Source organism: Cryptomeria japonica, chromosome 5 (assembly GCF_030272615.1).
Source record: "Cryptomeria japonica chromosome 5, Sugi_1.0, whole genome shotgun sequence".
NCBI lineage: Eukaryota > Viridiplantae > Streptophyta > Pinopsida > Cupressales > Cupressaceae > Cryptomeria > Cryptomeria japonica.
In genome coordinates, this window is record NC_081409.1 from 106,766,291 (window position 1) to 106,787,178 (window position 20,888).

A 20,888-nucleotide genomic window follows, 5' to 3' on the forward strand; every position below is an offset into this window, starting at 1 on the left:
AAGACTATCATGACAAACACCAATAACATGAGCTGATTGAATAGTAGAGTTCTTCTTCCATGCAAGTACCTTTCCATCAGCAAAAGCAACATGATAACCTTTGTTTTCTAATGCAGAAATAGAATTCAGATTGCTCTTAATACCAAGAACAAATAGGACATCACTTAAATGAAGAGGAATACCAGAGTCCAACTGAAAAGAAGTATAACCAACACCCTTCACAGATTAGCAAACATCATCACCAATGATAAGTTTGAAAGGTGCTCATGAAAACCAGTGATATGACGAGATGCTCCACTATCTATCAACCATGTATCACTGTTAGTAGGAACATTACTAGAAAGTGCAGAAATAAATAAGAATCCTTCAAAATTTTCACTTGACTCTCTTTGAGGAGAAGGATTATCAACATTTGCAGCAGCTGCTTGAGGCTGAGATTTTGATACACAATCTCTAGCAAAGTGACTAAATTTGTCACACCTAAAACACTGAAATCTAGAAAGGTCCTTCCACTTTTTCTTGGCATCAGGGGCTGAATCAACATTCTTGTCTCTAAATCTTTTGAAGTTACCTTTCTTTTCTTTCCCCTTAGATGCATGGGTAGCAAGCACATGATCATCTTCATGATGAGATTTGCGACCATAACCTCTTGCTTCTTGTTTGCATTCTTCTTGAATGCAATTTGCCCTCAACCTATCAAATTTAGGAAGATCATCTCTTCCACTAATGCCTTGAATGAAGGATTCCCAGGAGATGGGAAGTCCATTCATAGCTAACATAACCAAGTCTTTATCAGCAAAAGTATCTCCAATTGCACTGAGCTGATCTTTTAACTCAAAAATCTTCATGAAATAAGAAGTAACAGATTCTCCTCCAGACATTTTCACATGCAGCAGCTAAAGCTCTGTTGGTATTGTTGAATTCATAAAGATCTTTAGAGTCTGAAACATTTCCTTAGCTGAATCCAACTTAGAGATGATAGGCACCAGATGATCCTTAACAGAATCAATCAGAATTTTCATAGCCATGGTCTTATTCTTTCTCCATTGAACTTTCTCTGCATCAGTAGAAGGTTCTTCTACATCTTTCGAGACATAGTCAAGGAGATCATTCTCTTCTAGAGTGATCAAAATTCTAAATTTCCAAGAAGAGAAATTTGACGAACCATCTAGTCTATCTTCTACTTTCAATCCGTTCACCGTAATGAATGACTTAGGCGTCTATCTTCTACTTTCAATCCGTTCACCATAATGAATGACTTAGGCAAACAACTGAAAGAATTACAGAACTTAAAAAATTCTAGTTTTGGGTCGATCTTCTAGATCCGCTCTGATACCATGTTAAAACTTGAACGAGAATATAGAAAAACTGAAAACAGAAAATAAAGAATGAAACACAAATACACAAGTCCTTATCTTGGGAAAACCCTCCACTTGAGGGTGAAAAACCCAGTCCACTCAAAATGAACTTTATTATATCATAGAAAAGAATACAACTGATGATAGTCTCAAATTACTATCAATCACAATAATTTGAGTTTGATTCTCTACAAATCAATCATAAGAATAAACTCAGATGATACATCCCGCATACAATCTAAAAACCTTCATATGACTGAAAATTCTGGATGTAGAAGGAACACATAATATCTCTGATCTGACAGACACAATCACACGATTTTTATGAAAGAGAGAAGCCGATCATGAATCTATTGAAACTGCCAAAGAAGAGAACACAAGACAATGAAGAATAATCAATATAACATATCAGAATTTCCAGTGAAGAGGCACACGAAGGGAGAGGGAAAGGCACAGACAGTTACATCTGCATCGACAACCACATCACCTTCACCGACAACTGTAGCAACACGAAGAGTCACCGATAACAAACAAGGCAAGAAAAGAACGAAAGCTAATGAATCGATACTAGACGAAATAAATAAGGAACATTGCATTGATGATCTCTATCTCAGTTATATCTTCAACATTGAAGTGGTTGGTTTGCTATTCCTAGGCATTTGCAACAGCCCATTTGTTACCAAGGAGATTGAAGAGGAAGATTTCTTTAAAAGAAGTAGGTTTTCTTCATATGTTCCTCCTAGTTTTCACGATGGGGGAAGACAAGGGATAGGTGTTTTTGGTTTGAGAAGCTTTTTGAACATTTTTTAGGAGACAACAGGGGATGGCTATTGAAAAAATAAGAAAAGTTTAAAAATATAAAGAAACTTTTAATATTCATATGATTACATTATAAAGCATTCATCATATACATTATAGAGCTTTAATACATAGCATTGACTTGAATTGAGATTTTGCATGACAATTGACAAACAATTTAATGTAACTCAAATGCTTCCCCTTTCAATGTGAATATATTATATAAGAATTAGAACAAAATGCCTAGAGAATGCAAGTTTCAATTACAAATTTACAAAAACATAGAAAACCTATGATTATCCCTAATCAATATCTACATTTGGTAGGTATGTATCAAAATTGGAGTTTGAGTTTGTATTACTACATCTATAATGGGCTAGGAACCCCAACCAATCCATCTTGTGTCTCCGCATTAATCTATATAGCATTTGCAAGATCAACATCCCAATGTGAGATTGGTGTTTGACGATACTCAAGGTTATGTCTATTTTGTAGCCATGAGACATTATGTGTGACCACTAACTTCTTCGATGGCCAAGAAGTAAAGTTGTTCTTGATTGATTGGATGAAGCTATATGTGGACCAACAATTCTTCTATGCAGTAGAGGAATTGACAACTTGTGAAAGGAGGCGAGTGGCAAGTATCCTCAACTTTGGTGCGTCTTTGCCATCCCACAACAACATCTAATAGGGTCAACTGGACCTTCTGAACCTCTATCCATCCTAGTCTCTAGTTTGTTGAAAGTTGGACCATAGAGATTGACAAATGCAAGCCACCATGTGCGAAGTAAAGAAGATTCCTCATGAATATGCATTTTTTGAAGGGCCTTCATTAGCCCTTCTTTGACCTCTTCATCATGAAAAGAAGGCACTTTTCTAGGCTTAGCCACATACTATTTGGATTTAAAGCATAGGTTGCTATATGAAGTGGGTTATGCAAAGTATTTCATCATTGTGCCACAATGGGCTTAAGATGCACTTCATAAAATCTCAAAGTAGGATGTTTGTTATAAATGGCTTGCTTCATCTTCTTAAACATGCTATTAAAAGTCTCATGATCTCTTCATGGTTAGGAGAGTGTGTATTAGTATATCTTATGACTTGCACAAATAAATTTGCAAGTGCAAAAAAGTTACAAAAATTAGAATCCTAAAAAATGAGTTAAAAGTTTAAGACTCAAATGATAGAGTGAATGATATTACAAAGAAAAAAATAATGCACAAGTTCGAAACATAAATAAATTAACTTTTTAAAAATTTAATAGTAAAACCAACAATTTCTTATCTCATCGTGGATCACCAATCATCATCAAAGGTTTTTTGTTTCACACTTCTTACTTTAGGCGTGCTCGCCTTTGCCCATCTATTGCACTTTGAATTAACTACTGTTAATTGTAAAGCCTCCAAGACCTCAAACATCCTCTCTAACAAAATGAAGTAGCTAGCATATCTAGTATTTGGTTTGAGGAACTTGTTTTGCAAAAAAGGCTTATACAAAGCAAGTGAAGTGTGATGATTGCAAATGAACCTTTGCACATCTCTAGCCTCTTAACACCATTGGCTTCACCTAATCTATCTTCCCACTGTCCTTCAATGAATTGTTCAATGCATGAGCACATGGGGTCCAAATGATGTGCTCGTAAGCACCCTTAACGATTAATCCAACTAACTTACACATAGGCTGAACTGGTCACCGTTTGTACAATATTAGAGGCTCCAATCTCCTATATGGCATCTTTCAAAATTTGAAGTTGAAAGTTTTCATCCTTCCTCTTCCTTGAACATTCAATAACATCATGAAAATAAGAGCAAATTATACTGTGACAAAAATATTGATGAGTGATTGATATTTGATATCAATCCGCCCATCTCTGATAATGGAGCATCCATCGCTTATCCAAGTTTGCCTCATTTTTTCCATCAACACATTCAATTTAGAATATTCCCTATCAGAGAGGGTGGCGTGTAGCTTATGTTTTCCAGGTGGGACAAATGAGGGATTGATAACTATCACATCTTTGAACTGTTTAATAGAACGTACCACATGAAACTATGGCATGAACATAGAAAAACTTAGCAATAGAAGATTTAGCTTCCTCTCATGATTGTATGTGAAACAACTCTGCAACACTATTAGTTCTTTTCTTCTCTTGGTAGGAGTAGGATCCTCCCCCCTTTGAATTCTAATATCCACGTTTCTTTAGGCAATGCCACACTAGGTTGCATACTCTCCAATCAAATTCCCTTCTTTTTTGCCTCTTCCTACATATGCAGTCTAGTTGCCTTAGCCTTCTTAGCTAGAGTTATAGTTTCACAACTTTTTACCTCTTGTCAATCTACCCACAAAAGATGACAATAGACTCTAGTATAGCTGCTCATATAGTCTTTTTGGCACAAATGGCATAGCCATACTTAACCCTCCGTTGAATTTTTTTCTTCTTAACTTTGTCCATTCATGATACAAATTGTAAGAGAGGTTTTTTAGAGTCAAATGGGCCTTTGCATAGGTTTTGAAGAGTTTGAAGGGGCATTCAAATGAGTTATTTGAACTTATTGGCCCTATTATACTTCCACTCTTAGAAGAACCCCTAGTGGCAGCCATACTTCTGTGACTTTTAGTTCTAGTTCTTTGTTGCTGTTCAACTTCAATCTTTTTACTCACTATACTTCCATTGTTGCTTATCGTTTGCTTTTGTTAGGAATTTAAAACATAGTTGGAAGCTCAAAATTGAAGGAAACAATTGAAATGCACTCCCTATATGTTAAAAAATAAAAAAAACTTAAAAAAATGCAAAAGAAATTGAACAAACATTTGGTAGATGAAGAACTTATCTCAATTGTAGTGGATTTGATGCATTAGTGCCTTTTTTCTACTATTTTGCTCTTGTAAAATGAGATTCTTCTTTTGTTTTTAGTTATTTTGAGGGTTCTATTTGGTTTAGGTATTTTTTGAAGGGTTGGGGGAGATAGGGTTCTTGTGGCTTGGCCATCCTTTTTTTTAATTGTTAAATGTTGTTGGGTTGTAGGGGCAACTAGTTGTTGCTTAATGTTTCTTGGCAAAATTATGGCATCCTTTACATGTTTTCTATTATTTTCTTGCATGGTGAATAGGGAGACATTTCTTATTTGTTCTTGCATCCCCAAAATGTTCCCTATAGGGGACAAGGGCAAATTTGGTAGGGGACATTTCCTTAGGGAGCATTTTTTTTCCAAGTTTTTGATTTTTTTTACAAATAAACTCTTTTGTTTTGTTTTGATTTTTTTTTTCTTGTTTTCATTTTTTTATGAATCTAGAGTGCATGCTTAAATTTTAAATTGATTTAAGTTGTATATATATTTTTTTGTTTTCATTTGTTTCAATTATTCAAATGTGTCGTTTATTGAACTTGTTGTCATAGGTATTACAATGGCAATTAGTTCTAGCTCCATGGGTCAAGTCTAGTTCAAAACAAAACCTAATCTCTCTCCTTTGGAATTATGTTGAGCTGGTACTACAATTGCCATGTGGTGAGGGGTTGTGTTTGGATTTGTAGTGGATGTGAAGTTTGGTTTTCAAGCACATACAATTGGATGGAAGGCCATTTGTGCCACATCCCTAGACTAGGCATAAAAGCTTGCCCCCAAAAATTGTGTATCCATTCCTAAAGCACAAGTCATGGCATATATTAATGAGGAAGAACAAGCAAATCAAGTTGTAGATTGTAAATCGAATCGTCCTTTGTTAAAGAAAGGCTCTAAGTAATGGAGCCCTCTCCATTGCCTTATAAAGAGCCACCCATTTTTGGCTACACTAGAAGAACAACCTGTGGCCTTTACACATAAGAGGTCAACGTGTGACCATTGGAAATGGCATTTCAAGATAAGTCTCAAGAGATATCCAACAGACACATAGTGAGATGTTTGTATGCAAATGGATTGGCTTTCAATGTTGTTTGCTTATCATATTGGTAAGAAATGGTGAAAGTAATTAATGCGTCTCCAAAAGGGTACAAGGGCTTGAGTTTTGAGTAGGTGCATACCACCTTATTTGAAAAAGAGGTGAAGTTTGTAGAGTCATTGAAGTCTATAAGGGACTTGTAGGCTAAAATAAGAGTGTCCATTGCTTTTGATGGATGGAAAGATGCAAAAAATGACCATTAATTAATGTTATTGTAGTGTCCATTAAAGGGGCAAGGTTTTTGACAGTTGTGGATTGTAAAGAGGAGGTGAAGGATGGTGCATTTATTGCTAACATTCCTTTGATAGCCATTGACGAGGTGGGCCTTTGAAAAGTTGTGCAAATCAAACCAAACAATGGCAAAAATTGTAGAGTGGTTGGGTTATTTGTGGAGGATTGTTATTCACACATTTTTGGACACTTTGTGCTGTCCTCTCCCTCAACCTTACGTTACAAAAACTCGCCACCAAAATTTATTGGATCAAATAGGTGTATGTTGAGGTTGAAGAGATTGAAATGTTTATGAGCAACCACCATATGTTGCGAGACACATTCATAACATCCTAAAAAATTGGAGTTGTTGAAGATAAGTGAAGGAATAAGATTTATTTTAATAAAACATGTATTTACTTTAGTAGACTTTTTAAATTATATTAAATTTTAAGTTTTGTAATTTTTAATTTTAATTTTCAAATAGGTTGTTGATACCTATTTTTCCTCCAACATAATTGTTATGATATGACTTTTGAAGGTTTTTGAGGTAGTTTATGACATGGCCATCAACCCAAATTAGTCCATATGGAGGCAATCTAGCACTACAAGGGCAACAAATGTTAATCGGAGGATCCTAGATGCATTTGGTTGTATCGTGTTGAATATCTTTTTTAGTTTCATTGAGCCAATATTAAGTATTATCCATTATACCAACATGGATAAACTTTGTCTAGGAGAGATATATGATGACATTGACTCAATGATTGAAAAGATGAAAGCCAACATAAATAAGATCTTGAAATTTTATTCAAACAACTATGCAAAATTATTTTTTTATTATACCTTTTTTTGGAATAAAATGATTAGATTATATTGAATTTATGCTGATTTATACTTGTTTTATGCTAAATTTATGCTGATTTATAATAATATTTGTTGTATATAAAAATTATAATGTTATAATTTGTACTTTTAGGTTAGATACAATGGTAGATTGAGAACCCTTGGCATTTGGATTAGACTCCCACTCCGTATTAGGCTAGAGTCCTTGTTTGGAAATATTTCAATGTTTCATACAAGATTGGCAACTACGACAATCATTTGCCCAAGATGTCAAAACCTATATCATTAAGGCATCAATCACGTCAAATAACATCTTGTAAGAATAGCTCATCATGATGCCAAGCCTTGTACCAACACTGTAGAAGAGATAAAACAAGAGATGAATGCACACCTTGCATTGACAAAACAGAAAAAATTATGAAGGGAGAAGATGAGCAGCCATAACAACATCTATAGCTAGTGCCCAGGGTCCTTAATTGCAAGCAAAAATAGACGAAGATACAACATTTGAAGGCATTGTTGGCTCTGTTTGTGGTCCACCCCCAATGCATAGCTTTTTTGTACGTAGAAACATACCTTGAGCACAATTGTTTTTGGAAGATATAGGGTGGAAAATGGAGGTGCATCAAGAAGCAAATCATCCATGTGCCAATTTTTTGGTACTTAAACAACCTCCCTTCAATGTGGTGAGTAACCCTATCAAGAGAATTTGGTATTTGCATTGGCAATAGTAGGAAAAGGCTATAAGACACCTCAAAAAGGTTTAAGTGGGAAGTTGCTCATGGATGCAACTGAGGAGACAAAGTCAGTTGTGGAAGATCAAAAGAAATATTTGTGAAAATGTGGCTGCACTACTCTTTTAGATGGGTGGACGGATGGATTGTTAACAACTTTTTGGTATCTTCAGATGGCAAGGTAAATTTTTTGAAGTTAGTTGGTGCCTTTGACAAAGTAAAACATGTAAATTTTTTTGAGTCTAATGTTGTAAGAAGTTGTTCTAGAAGAAGTTGAAGAGAGGCATTAGTCACTCTTTTGGACCCCTTGCTTATGTTTGGGTGATATCAGTTGTAGAAGATGCAAGAAGCATAACAAAATTTATTTATAATAACCCTTGGGTTCTTAGTTTGATGAGACATCACAATAATTGGAAAGAGTTGGTGTGATTGGTTGTTACAAAGTTTGCAATGATTTTACTAACGTTGCAAAGCATTATTAGCTTGTTGACTTCTTTGAAACAAATGTTTGTGAGTCGAGCATGAATAGACTCATCATATTCAAATAAGTTGGAAGGAGAAAGGTTTGCAAGGATAGTCTTTGATAATCATTTTGTACAAAGCGCTGTAGGGATCACCAAGATGACCTCAAAACTTTGATTTAAAATTCAAATTGAATATTTAATTTTAGTATTTCACTGTAAATTTGTTACTTTAGTTTGTTTTTATTTGTAGGTGTTTGAGCCCTTGGTTGGATTTTTTTTTAATTTGGTAGATGGGGATCGAAACTCAATTTGGTACATTTATGATAGGCCTATTTGATCGCCACCAACCCATTCATGCAACAAGGTACTTTCTCAATCCTAGTTTTTTATATTTGGATAGCTTCTTAGATTGTAATGGAGAGATTATGGAGGCCTCATGGTATGCATTGAGAGGATAACAACCTCACTGCTCAAGAATTGGACAATTACAAGATTGGTAGGGGTAAGCTCTTTTCTTTGGGACTAGCTATCCAAGGAAAAACCACTTAGTCACCTAGTAACAAAAAATGAAATCTTTACATCACATTTAGCTTAGAAGTACAAATTTCAAATTTATAACTATTGATAAAATGTGGTTTCCTTAAATATATTATTCTATAGGTTCTTGGTGGATAGATTGGGGTGCAAGTATCCCAAATCCTCAAAGATTAGTCCTCCACTTTTTGTGCCAACATTGTAGTACATCTAAATGTTGAAAAATTGATTGCTCAAATAATTGGATTCCTTTATTCAATTGTAGAGCTGTTTAAATAGTCAATTACAAGCGGTGATGTTTCTAAAAAAACATTTGCTTCTACAAATAGAAGTCAAAAATAGAAAACTAAATAAAGCAAAAATTACACTAATGGCCATTAAAATACTAATTAAATAATAATTGAATATTCTAATACCCTCCTCCCTTAATGGTCATTCTATCAATGAACTACCCTATAAAAATAAACCGCCCAGAATTCCACGAAATTCTTTTTCAAAACCCTCAAAGATTTGGACCAAGAAATTCCTGCTCAACACAAAATCCTTAACCCAAAAACTCCAACAACTTTTTTCATAAAAAAAATTGATTGAAAAATTTCTGGAAATAAATTTCAGGCAAGGGCTTACGATTTTTTATTAAAAAATTCGCCAAACCTTGAAAAAGCCCATCGACCCACTCTGGTACCATGAAAAATTGATTGCTCAAATAATTGGATTCCTTTATTCAATTTGAGAGCCGTTTAAATAGGCAATTACAAGCGGTGATGTTTCTAAAAAGAACAATTGCTTCTAAAAATAGAAAACTAAATAAAGTAAAAATTACACTAATGACCATTAAAATGCTAATTAAATATTCTAATAAATGTGAGTTTAAATTGAGTTTGTTCAAGGCCATGGACACAAAGAAGAGGAATAAATTAACTCAAAAATACCTCAATGACTTTGTCTTTGTGCGATACAACTTTCGGCTTCACACAAGAAAGGTAGAGGACAAATTAGAGTAGGTCATTGATTTTGATGACATTGATCCTTATAGTGACCGAACAAGGTGGGAACAAGAGCCCTTATTGTTTTTTGTATATGAGATTCTTGATTTTGAGGCAAGAAATGGAGGATTTGGCTACAACAAAAGGAGCTTTAGGATTGCCAATGGTTGACATTGATGAGGTAAATGAGTCATTGCCATCCTAAGTCACAAGGTTCGGAGAATTTCAAGTATGAAATTCGAATTTTGGCGAACATTAAACTTATATATAAAATTCGTTGAAATTCGCCTTGACATTCATAGAGGAATAGTCGAGTATATTTTTTTATTGAAATATATCTTTAGAAAGAACTGTTTTAGGGTTTTTGGCAAGTGTTATAAGGGTTTTTGTGCTGTTTTATATGCTAAAACATTGCTAATTGTGGATGTAAGCCACCGCTAAGAGCAAAGCACAGTCAAGTTGTGCGACAACTACCATTTCTAACGTGTAACGAGTCTTTCATTACCGTTTACTCCACTCCTAGGCAAGTTAGGTCCGTTAGATTGTCAATGCGTTTCTGCTAATTCTGTGTGAGTTAGATCTGTTGGTCTCGACATCTAGAAAGGCCACAAATTTTGGTTTTTGATTTTTCTCGTTTTTTATTTTCTTTAGGCTTTTTCATCTATAAAAGTTTATCAAGTATTTTTTTCATTACACTAATTTTCAATAAAATATGTAACTTATTTTTGTCATTTGTTTTTAGGACAATATTTATCTATAAAATTTAATTATGTATTTTAAATTTCAATAATATATGTTTCTAACTGTACAAATTTCAAATAATATTTTATTTAAATTAAATTGTTATTAGAAAATTTAATATTTATTATAATTAAATTTGATATTGTTCTATTTTATTTCTTATATTAAAATTAAATAAATCAAATTGTCTTATTTTAAAATATTCCAATTAGATATTAAATTATTTATATGTAACATATAACAAATTTAAAGTATTTAAATTTAATTTAACAAATATACTAAAATTTCACATATTCAAATTAAATTTAACAAGTATACTATATTTAATTTAATGTTGTTCAATTTTTAAAACTAACACATTTAAGCATTTAGTTTATTAATATTGAGCTTTTTAATTAAATTTAATGTTTTTAATTTTTATATTTAATAAGTGAAGCTGTCATAATTAAAAAAAACTAAATTTATATAAGGCGAATTTAATGTTGAATTGTTTTCCAAATTTTTTCCTGTTGAATTTCATTCGAATTTTATTGTTGCCGAACTTGAACTTGAACTCAAATTCAAACCTTGTGACTTAGTTGCCATCTACTAGTAGGATGGAGGTCAAGTTGGAGCCACAAGCACAACTTTCTATATCTGAGTGTGGAGTTGCAATAGAGTACAAGGATTAGAATCTCAACCTCTCCTTAAGTTTTCGCTAGATTAGGGAAGAGGAAGATGTATAATGTTGTAATATGCAATTTATGACTTATGATGATAATTTTTAAAGGCAATCATCATAAATTCAAATAGTTAAGTATCTATTATATTATGATGATGTGAGTTTCTGGCGATTTTGTACCCAATTTGTATTCAAATCAATCAAATTTAATAGAAAACACTTCTGTACTCAGTGGATACATATTGCCTTTGAATTTTTGCAAAAAATGTGCTTTCTAATAAATTCAAGCAATTTTTTGAGTTGAGACTTTTGCTGAGCTACAAATTTTGGATCTGTGAATTTTCTTCAAGTCAGAGTCTGTCGACTGTAGACATGATTATTTTTACTATAACTGTCGTGTATTCTTAGGCATATTTCAATAATATGAGGACATGATCTCTACCTAAGATTACATGCCTTTGCTCTCATCTCATTCTTTCTTCATATTAACATATGCAAGTTACAATACACTTTAAAGGTTTGACAAAAGATAGTTAAGTGGGTGTGAGTCATTATCATTGGGAAGAGTGATTTATTAGGAAGTTGCCATTGGTGCTGATTAATGCTAGTGTGGATTCACTTTGCTAGTTTCAACCCACCTCTCATCTCTGTTATTATTTCAAGATCATGATGGATGGATTCCTTTGAATTACCACAAATGGCAGATTGGTTTATGGATTTATTAAAATACCCTAAGCAATTGGGCTGGAAAAGTGATATTTCATAATTTTGAACTGCAGACAACCACCAATAGTAAAAAAATGGCCTTCAATGTTTCAAAAGGATTAAAGAACATCTATGTTATAATGTGAAATGTTTAAGCCTCAATAGATTTATAAATTTATAGTGCACGGCTGTCAATTATTGCCTTAATAGCAGCTTTGAAAGATAGAATCCTTGCTTTAGTGCCTATTTTTCTGTTGTGCTGTGTATGTGTTTGTTACAGAAACAAGAGAGCATAACTAGGCAATGCATCTTAATTAACAAATAATGGTTTAATTTCTATTCAATGTTCATAATCACTGATTAAGTTTGTTATTTAAATAGCAATTTTAGTGAATTTCAAGTTTATTAGCTGTGCATCTTTTGGTCTCTCTTGACTCTGTGATTTACCTTTATTCTTAATTTCTTTGTATTATGGGATAAATTAGCTTACTTGTACATTTTTTTGTTGGTGTGTATGCCAGTTGGGGTTACGGAGGGTATGGGAGGTAAGAAAAGCTTACAGTAATTTGCTTTACTTCATTAGTTACATACATGCAGATGTGGAAATGCACCAATAAAATATTATTTAATGAATATAAAAATATATGAAAAGTTGAATATAGTGGGACAATGTGTATTATTTTTTTAATCTTTGCTATTGTAAATTTGAGATTCCTCATCCATGTTTGGTGATGATGCACAGGTTAGGCCATAGGGAACAGAAGGATGAGTGGACTCCACGTTTGGTGGAAATGTTTCAAAGGAGTAATGTTTTGCCTCCTACTGCTGTGGTGGCAGCTGGTTCTGCTCATTCTGCATGCACTGCTGGTATGTGTCCATCTATTTTATCTGTAATTCATCTATAATATAACTGATAGAGAAGCCCTACAACATGTTTGGTATTTATGCTTTTATGTAAAAAAGTAGTCCCTTAAGTTGCTTATCACAAGGATTTTAAAAATCACAGGAAACTGGCAAGCTTATATAAAAGTATACTGTTTTTCTATTTCCAATTTGGTAAGCAAGTGGTAAATAGTTTTAGTCTGGGGTGGTCATGTTTTTGGATCCTTGATTCACAATGGTCTATGTCAGTGTATTTTGTCCTTGTGTTTAGCTGCACAGAAAATGCTATGTTATTGTACATATCTGCATTCAAAATGCTGTGTAATCTTCTTGATGCATGTGATTTTTGTTTAAGGTTTTCTTAATTCTGTAAAGTTCCTTTCAGATTCATCCAATAGGATATGGTTGATTTTGTTTAGTTTGCATTTAATTCCATAATTTTGATGCCTTGTTAACAGATAAGCATATATTCGTCCCTGCAAATCTAAAAACATATATATTACCTTTTGAATATTAATGCCAGGATAGGACAAACCCTGTCATTCTTAGGTAAAATTGAGGCTTAATACAGAGATCAGGCAAAGTCCTGTGTGATAGTTTTTCTATCTCCTAAATATACATAATGGATTTATTCAAAAAGGTACAAAAGATAGATTCACTTTAAATGTAGATAGTTTTACGCATAGTTGAAAAACTCGGACTCGGCAATGACTCAGCAAGCCCAAAATTTTTAAAAAACTCGGGACTTGCAAAAACATGGGAAAAAACTTGGCAATAACTCGGTAACTTTATCGAACATTTGAAAATACAGTCATATAATCATATTACATTTTACCTAGTTATTCAGTCATATAATCATATTACATTTTTATTCGCGCTCAAAAACCAGATGAAAACCTTGGCGCATCTTGTCTCATGGCCAAAAAATAGAAGCTGCGAATCAAATTTGTAATTCCTGACGAGTTTTTCTCGAGAAATAGGGTTTAACACGCAAGGTTTCGCGAGTATTTCCTCAAAAACGCTGCGTGTTTTTATAGAAACTCGGAGCCAAGTTTAATGGCGAGTGACTCGGCTAGGGTTTTGACCTGTGAGTACTCACGAGTTTTTGAAAAACCCGCAGAGTATTTCATCTATGGTTTTACGTGCTCTTTCAACTTGTATCTTATCTTGCTTGTCATTTTTTTAACGAAAGGATGTTCAAAATGTCGTTCACTGACAATTAGATGGGCCTAATATTTCTGCTGTACATCTTTATTGAACTTTGTTTATACAGCACTAGTCATAGCATGCTTTCATAAGTATTAAGCAGGGGATGTGATTGTTGCCTGATTGGGTTTAAGCAATCTTGCTTTGAGGCTATGCAGAGGCCATTTTGTATGTTTAATCAGTATTTTGGCCAGAAATATAATTTTTGTTCAAATTGATATACAAAATATATGCATGAAAGGATATACATTTTAATACCCTATTTGTTCACTGTGTGGCTATTGTCTAAAGAACTATCCATCAGTAAGTAGGATAAGGATTGGGAGGATAGCGTGTGTAAGTGAGATATATACATTAAATTTCATGATAGAGATACACGTGTCTGTATGCATGCACAGTGCATTAACATGTATAGACTTCGTTATGTACATATGCACATGTAGGCATATGCATTGCCCATTACAAGCCTACCACATATGGCCAGAGACTTGCCATGCTTTATACAACAATTGTTGATGTGCATCTCTATAACTGGTTGGAGACAAGGGATTTTGATGTGAAGGTCAAGCTGAATTCAGGAGAGATTATGATTGAATAGTATCATCATACTCTTTGCTAGTGTTTAAGAAGTCAATCTTCCTCTAGGAATCTCCTCTTTTGGTGTCTTTTACATTTTTATTTGGCGTTGATTTTATATTTAAGAATGATTTTTTCAGTCATTGCATACTTGATGAGAATAACTTGAGCCAAGCAGGAGCATCCTTTCTGTAATTGTAATGGTATTTAGTATTTACTATTATACATAGTTAAAATGTGGCAGAAGAAAGAGATAAGATTTTTCAGCAGCCAGTCAATCTTATTAGCTTGAAATAGTGTCTGAGTGTGTGGTCATCCTTGTTTCATAAGAACAGCATTGTCCTGTGTAAAAGTAACTCACCGGTCTTAAAAAGTCTCATGATAGTGGTGATAAACAACCAAGACATTAATTTGACACACATTTATATATATATATGTATATATGTATGTATGTATATGGTATTGTATCAATGGCCTCACTAAAAATCCACAAAACAACAATAAGAGGTGGTGTCTATTAGAGAACAAGCTACCTAGAAAGTCCATGATTTGTGACTTCTATTTCCTTTAGGTGTGGAGGTTGCCTTGATTGTTATTAAGGCACAAAATCAATTATATGTGAAGGTGTAGAAACAGGATATATCTAAACAGTGAAACATGATATAACTGTGATAAATCATAAATGGAAATAGAAATAACCATAAAAGAGATGCAAACCATAACACAAGATATATGTAGAGAAACCCTTGCAGGAGAAAAATCCACATTGTCATATCCCCCTTTCAAGATAAGATACATGGAGTAGACCTAGCTTATCCCCTTTTCGCACAGGCTAAAGAATGCAGCAAGCAAAATAAAAATAGTATTATTTTAAGTGGGTTTGACCACTTCAAAGTACAACTTAATATTATTCTTGGCCCTATGTAATATTTAAAAAGTTTTTTTTCCACTTTATTCAGTGTAATAAAAAAAATGGGGCCTTTGGATGTAAATTAATTTTTTTTAAATGCTTGGAGGAAAAGAACAAATAATAAAAAGAAAATGAAAGAGAGGTTGAAGTAAACTTCCCCTAAAATAGAAATCAATGTTCATATTAACTGCCCATAAAATAGAAATCAAGGTTCATATTAAATCATTAATTATCAGTTGCATTTTCAAACACTTTTGGAGATTGAGCTTTGTGTTCATCTTTCCTTCCACGGATGAAAACCTTTGGCATTTCGGAGATTTCGGATTATGAAAGTCTTCTTGATTTGAAAGTTGGATTTGAGGACGAAAACCCTGTTGTCCATAGGAGGCGATTTCATCTGGAGAAGACATTTGTGCTAAAGAATTGAAGTTGTTTTAGCTTTGCTACAATGTCTAGAATCATAATCAACCTTGTCCTCAGCAAACAAAATCCTCAGAATCTTGTATACATCCTTCGGTGTAATCATCATCTCTCCAACTTGTAGATGGAAGGTGTTATGCTCTGAATGAAAGCGCTCTACTAACGCAGTTAACATCCCGTGATTCACATGGATATCAGGCATTTGTAGAAGGTATTTGAACCCACACAAATCAATATGTGCTCTCTGCATCTGATAACCCATGGACTAGCCCCATCGTTGGTGGATGTACACACCGAAACAGGATATCCGACAATCGAATCTGCAAAATCAAACATACAAATTGTGAGCACGTGATCCAACTTGCGCTAAAAATATGATAAAAATACTCACGAAGCCAAATACACAAAATGCAAAATAAAAAATTAATGTTTAGACCCTAAAAAATGCTGCTTGTTTTTTCATACGATTTTCCACAAACAAGCAGAAACACGTACGAGTAGAGATTACCCACCGCACAAGTAAACATCCCCATACGACAAAACATAACTTATTGCACGATACATTGGTTAGCCAAGAACAATCTCGTACGAGTCATGGGACCAAACCAGACGACAAAACTTATATGCTCAAATGACAAAACAAGAAATGAACAGTTTGTTGTACGAGAAACGGTGTTAACCCACACGACAAAATGATGCAAATGACTTCAAACCGAAAATAAAATGCAAAAAAATCAACAAAAATTCAAAATTTAAGAAATGCAAAGGCTTAAGATTGATCACTTACCATTGAGTTGTAGTTCCGTGGTTGATTATGACGTCTTTGGTGCTCAAATCGATGCTCTTGGATCAGAATAGCCATTTTTCTTCATAGAGGGCTTTTCATATTTCAAACTTTGGGAGGTGAAAATGAATTGAAAATGACACATGAACCCCTTATATAGCCCAAACCCTAATTTTTCAACTTGCTCCGATGGACATAAAACTTGTACCCTAAGCTAAATCAATTGACCTGAGTCCATTTTCGGGATCGAAATCGAAATCTGATGTCAATTCTCTAGTCGAAATTTCACCTGACTTCCAAAATTATTTATCATTATTGATTATTGCTTAGTGTCACATTAAGGAGGATTTCTAGAAGTCATCGGTATGTTTTACTGTTGTTTACCAAGATTTATCGTTGCCTTTTTTTGATTTTAGGAGTGCTGAATTCGAGAAAATGAGTTTTACTTTTTTCTGAAGTTGTGCACAAGTATTAGAATTTACCCAAGGTCTTGCTGCTGTACCTGCCACCATATTATCAGCGTTTTGGACTTTTTCAGTCAAAGGGTCAGCTTTCCAGTGGATTTGCACAATTCAAAATTTTGGAGTGATTTTAGATTGTTTATTTTGTAGAAATTTTGTGGAATCAGTATATCAGCAATTGTAATCATGTTTCCAGCTTTCATAAATATACCATCAGCTTTTTTGTCTTTTTCAGTCAAAGGGTCAGCCTTTACATTTGATTTGCAGAATTCAATATTTATGAGTGATTTTCAATTGTTTATTTTGCATTCTGAAATTTCAGTATATTAGCAATTGTAATCATGTTTCCAGCTGTCATAAATATAAGGATCAGATTTAGGGTCTCGTATTTTTTTTTTAATTAATGTTACTAAGTGGATTATTGTTGTTTCCAATTTAGATCTGTGTAATTATCATCTTAGATCTAAGTGTAATTATTGTCTCAGATCTAAGTGTAATTATTGTCTTAGGATATATTGCTGTTCATTCACAAATTAGCAAGCACTACTTGATATCAATTGCTGTTCTAGGGTTTCATACTTGCTGTTCATTCACAAATTAGCAAGCATACTTGATCTCAATCACTGTTCTAGAGTTTCATTGCCGTTCATTCATAAATCCGGAAGCACATTGGTTGAAATTGGTAATGTACACGTTAGATTTGCTGTTGTGATGTATTTGAGGATTTATGTCAATGTATGAGAGTTTGATTCATGATTTTCTAGCCACTTGAAGTTGTTATCAACCTTTGGTTTTCATTTTAGTTTGCTGTTGAAGTTTTGTTCTTGTTTTACAACTCAGAAAAATACAAGATTTACATGTTTCTATGTTGATCCCAATTTGGGACATTACACACCCAAATAAATCCATAGCTTGTATTAATTCTTGAAATGAGTTAATACCAATACAACTTATCTCATTGATTTTTTGTAGCACCTCCTAGCTTGTATTAATCCTTGAAATGAGTTGCCTCTTGTACTCCAAGTTCCAATTTATAGCCAAAAGCAATACAAGAAACTAATGTTTTCCAGTATGGCGGACTCAAACCATGAGCCAAGTAGTTTACATGTAAAAGGTTGAAGACGTTTCTTATGAACTTGGGCATCCAACTTTACTAAAAAAGGCTACGAACTTCCTACACATAATTAAAGATGTTTTCTTACACCTTTTACAATGTCATAGATGCTTTTTACACATTTTTCAACACCATTAATAGTTATAATCCCATCTGCCTCATGCTGAGTTGTCATAGGCCAAATTAAGCTTCTCCACTCAATTGCACCTTGCAAAGGATGTTCTAAGTGCTGAGGAAAATAATATTGAATGACAATTTTTTTTTTTTTTTTTCGATATCTCATATGGGAACATTCAAGGTCCTCTTCCATGATTGTTGGAGCCACATGAAATAATAACCAGCTATTAAAATATTAAAATCAAGAGACTAGTTTTAGGATTTCAAAGTTAATATCACCAATCCTAATAGAAGGTTCTACTATTTTTTTGGCAACCTGTCCAAGTTCTTTGGTAGCTTGACTAAAATGCCTAACTCTTTATTGATGAAGTTGCTACTGCTGAAACAGAACATTCGGGTGTTTTAGGGATACTATATGATAAATGCTTTGTTTACTTCTTACCATAGTAAATGGAGCATAAAATGAATTATTACCTTAGTTCTGAATTTTCAGCTGAGTTTTGGATGTTGACTAGCAGATTTATAAATGTCAGAACCACATAAATCTGTGGTTAGAATAGGAGATTGTGTAGAACACAGGTTTACTACTAAGAGGGGGGGGGGGCGGGGGTGATGGGCTGAATCAGTAATAAATAAAACTTTTAACTCTTACCAATTAATTCTTTGATAAATAACTTTTAAAGTGAAAACTGACATGAAAGCACCAAACTGAAAACAGAAAAGAAGCACCACACAATGTGGACAAGATACAAGCAAAAACGTGGAAACCCAAGATGGAAAAACTACGGTGAGAAATGCTGCTAGGATTTACTGTCCTAATCCTGCCTCACAGTTGAAATGTTTACAAACCTACCCCAAGGAATCATCAAATTTCTTATTATAGCACCAACTCTTTCAACCTTAAAAAACTTAATCTGATCACCAACCCAGCATTCTTGAGGCACCAACCATTAGAGTGTTACATATAATAAATTTTAGATTTCAGATTTGAAAGTTCTTCACTTCATCTGACTTGAATGCTACAATAAAAAATGAATCTAATTCTGATTACAAAAGCTGAAATACTGCACTTGTCATCATTGCAAAACATAAGAGAATTATTATAAACAAAATGTTATCAGTCTTCTGATTTTCTGATCTGTCTTCAACACATTGACAAAAATCTGCAGTTAGGTTGTCTTAAATAATGTTCTGACTGTACCCTTCAGATGTCCTGTCCACAAACTAGAAAAACTTCATTAATCACACTGTATTTTATTCAAACTGTATATGCAATTTGTTCATAGTTGGTATAATTATAACACATTAAAACCCCACTTACAGTACCTTTAAACTGACTTTCTTCTTCCCAGCCATGACAAGATCAACTTCTTTTCAAATGCAGTCTCTTTTTTATGACAACATCAAACTTCAGAATCAACTGTATACATTCCTTATAACCACAGAATATTTTATTCCCATCAGCAACACATTTTCATTGACTCAATGCATTAACAAATACGGTTTGCTTTATCTCTATCGGCTGGACAACAGTTATAAAGTGGTTTGTAATTGTCTTAGTTACAACTGAAGACAGTTATTAGTTTGCATCGGTTTCAACCAATTTCAACCTTACTTTATTATTAACGATTTGTGTGTTATGACAATGCAATTAAAAACAGTACTGAAGTTACTTTTAAAATTCTGCCCAAAACAGTACTCCTGACTCTTTGAAGTTTTCATTACTGTTTATTCTTGTCTCAGCCCAATGCATAATCTCTGTTTGCTGGGTTCATTCTTATCTTTGCTTGCTGTAGAGATTCAATCACAAACTCTTCAGATACTGACTATACCGATTATAATACTGCATTCTTAAGCACTGGTAAAGTTTGATTCAATCAAGTTTATCTATTGAGGCAAGCAAATCTGGAAATACACTGTACTGTAAGTAATATGACCATTGTGTGTTCCAGAGTTCGATATTTGAATTTGTTCTGATTAAAAAAAAATGTCGTCTTAAAGAAGATACTGACAGATTGGATTTTCTTGTGTTGGCATATGACTAATGATCATGGAAATAACTGAATGTGTACAGGTATGACTTTGACATCAATGCCAAAACAACAAAGTATTCTAACAGATTGCCCACTAATGCACATCATGAATCCCCAAAGAATTCAAGCCATGTAAAATCAGAAAAGTTGATTGTTGAGGTAGGGCACTGGCACATGATATTCAGAAACGGTATATTTAGGGGATGTCTCCAATGTGAATCTAGAGGGAGTGTCTACAAGGTGCTTTAAGTTTTAATTTTGCAAATTGAGCAGGCGTAATTTTATGAAAAAGTAATCTCCCAAAACAAATTGGAGCTAAATATTGTGGTGGAAGGTGAAATATACTGAAAATTTTATAGTCTACCTAAAACAGGGTATATTTGTTAAACTTGCATGGACCAGTTAGGACTCG

General features: G+C 33.6%; 1 protein-coding gene across 1 annotated transcript in view; it reads left to right on the forward strand.

Annotated features, from left to right (window-relative positions):
• The window catches only part of LOC131067323 (uncharacterized), a 70,318-nt gene that overhangs the window by 20,792 nt on the left and 28,638 nt on the right, over positions 1 to 20,888 (forward strand). The window contains exons 9-10 of the mRNA XM_058002287.2: positions 12,495 to 12,518; positions 12,716 to 12,840. Of these exons, the coding sequence (XP_057858270.1) occupies positions 12,495 to 12,518; positions 12,716 to 12,840 (149 nt within the window). The remainder of the gene's footprint in view (positions 1 to 12,494; positions 12,519 to 12,715; positions 12,841 to 20,888) is intronic.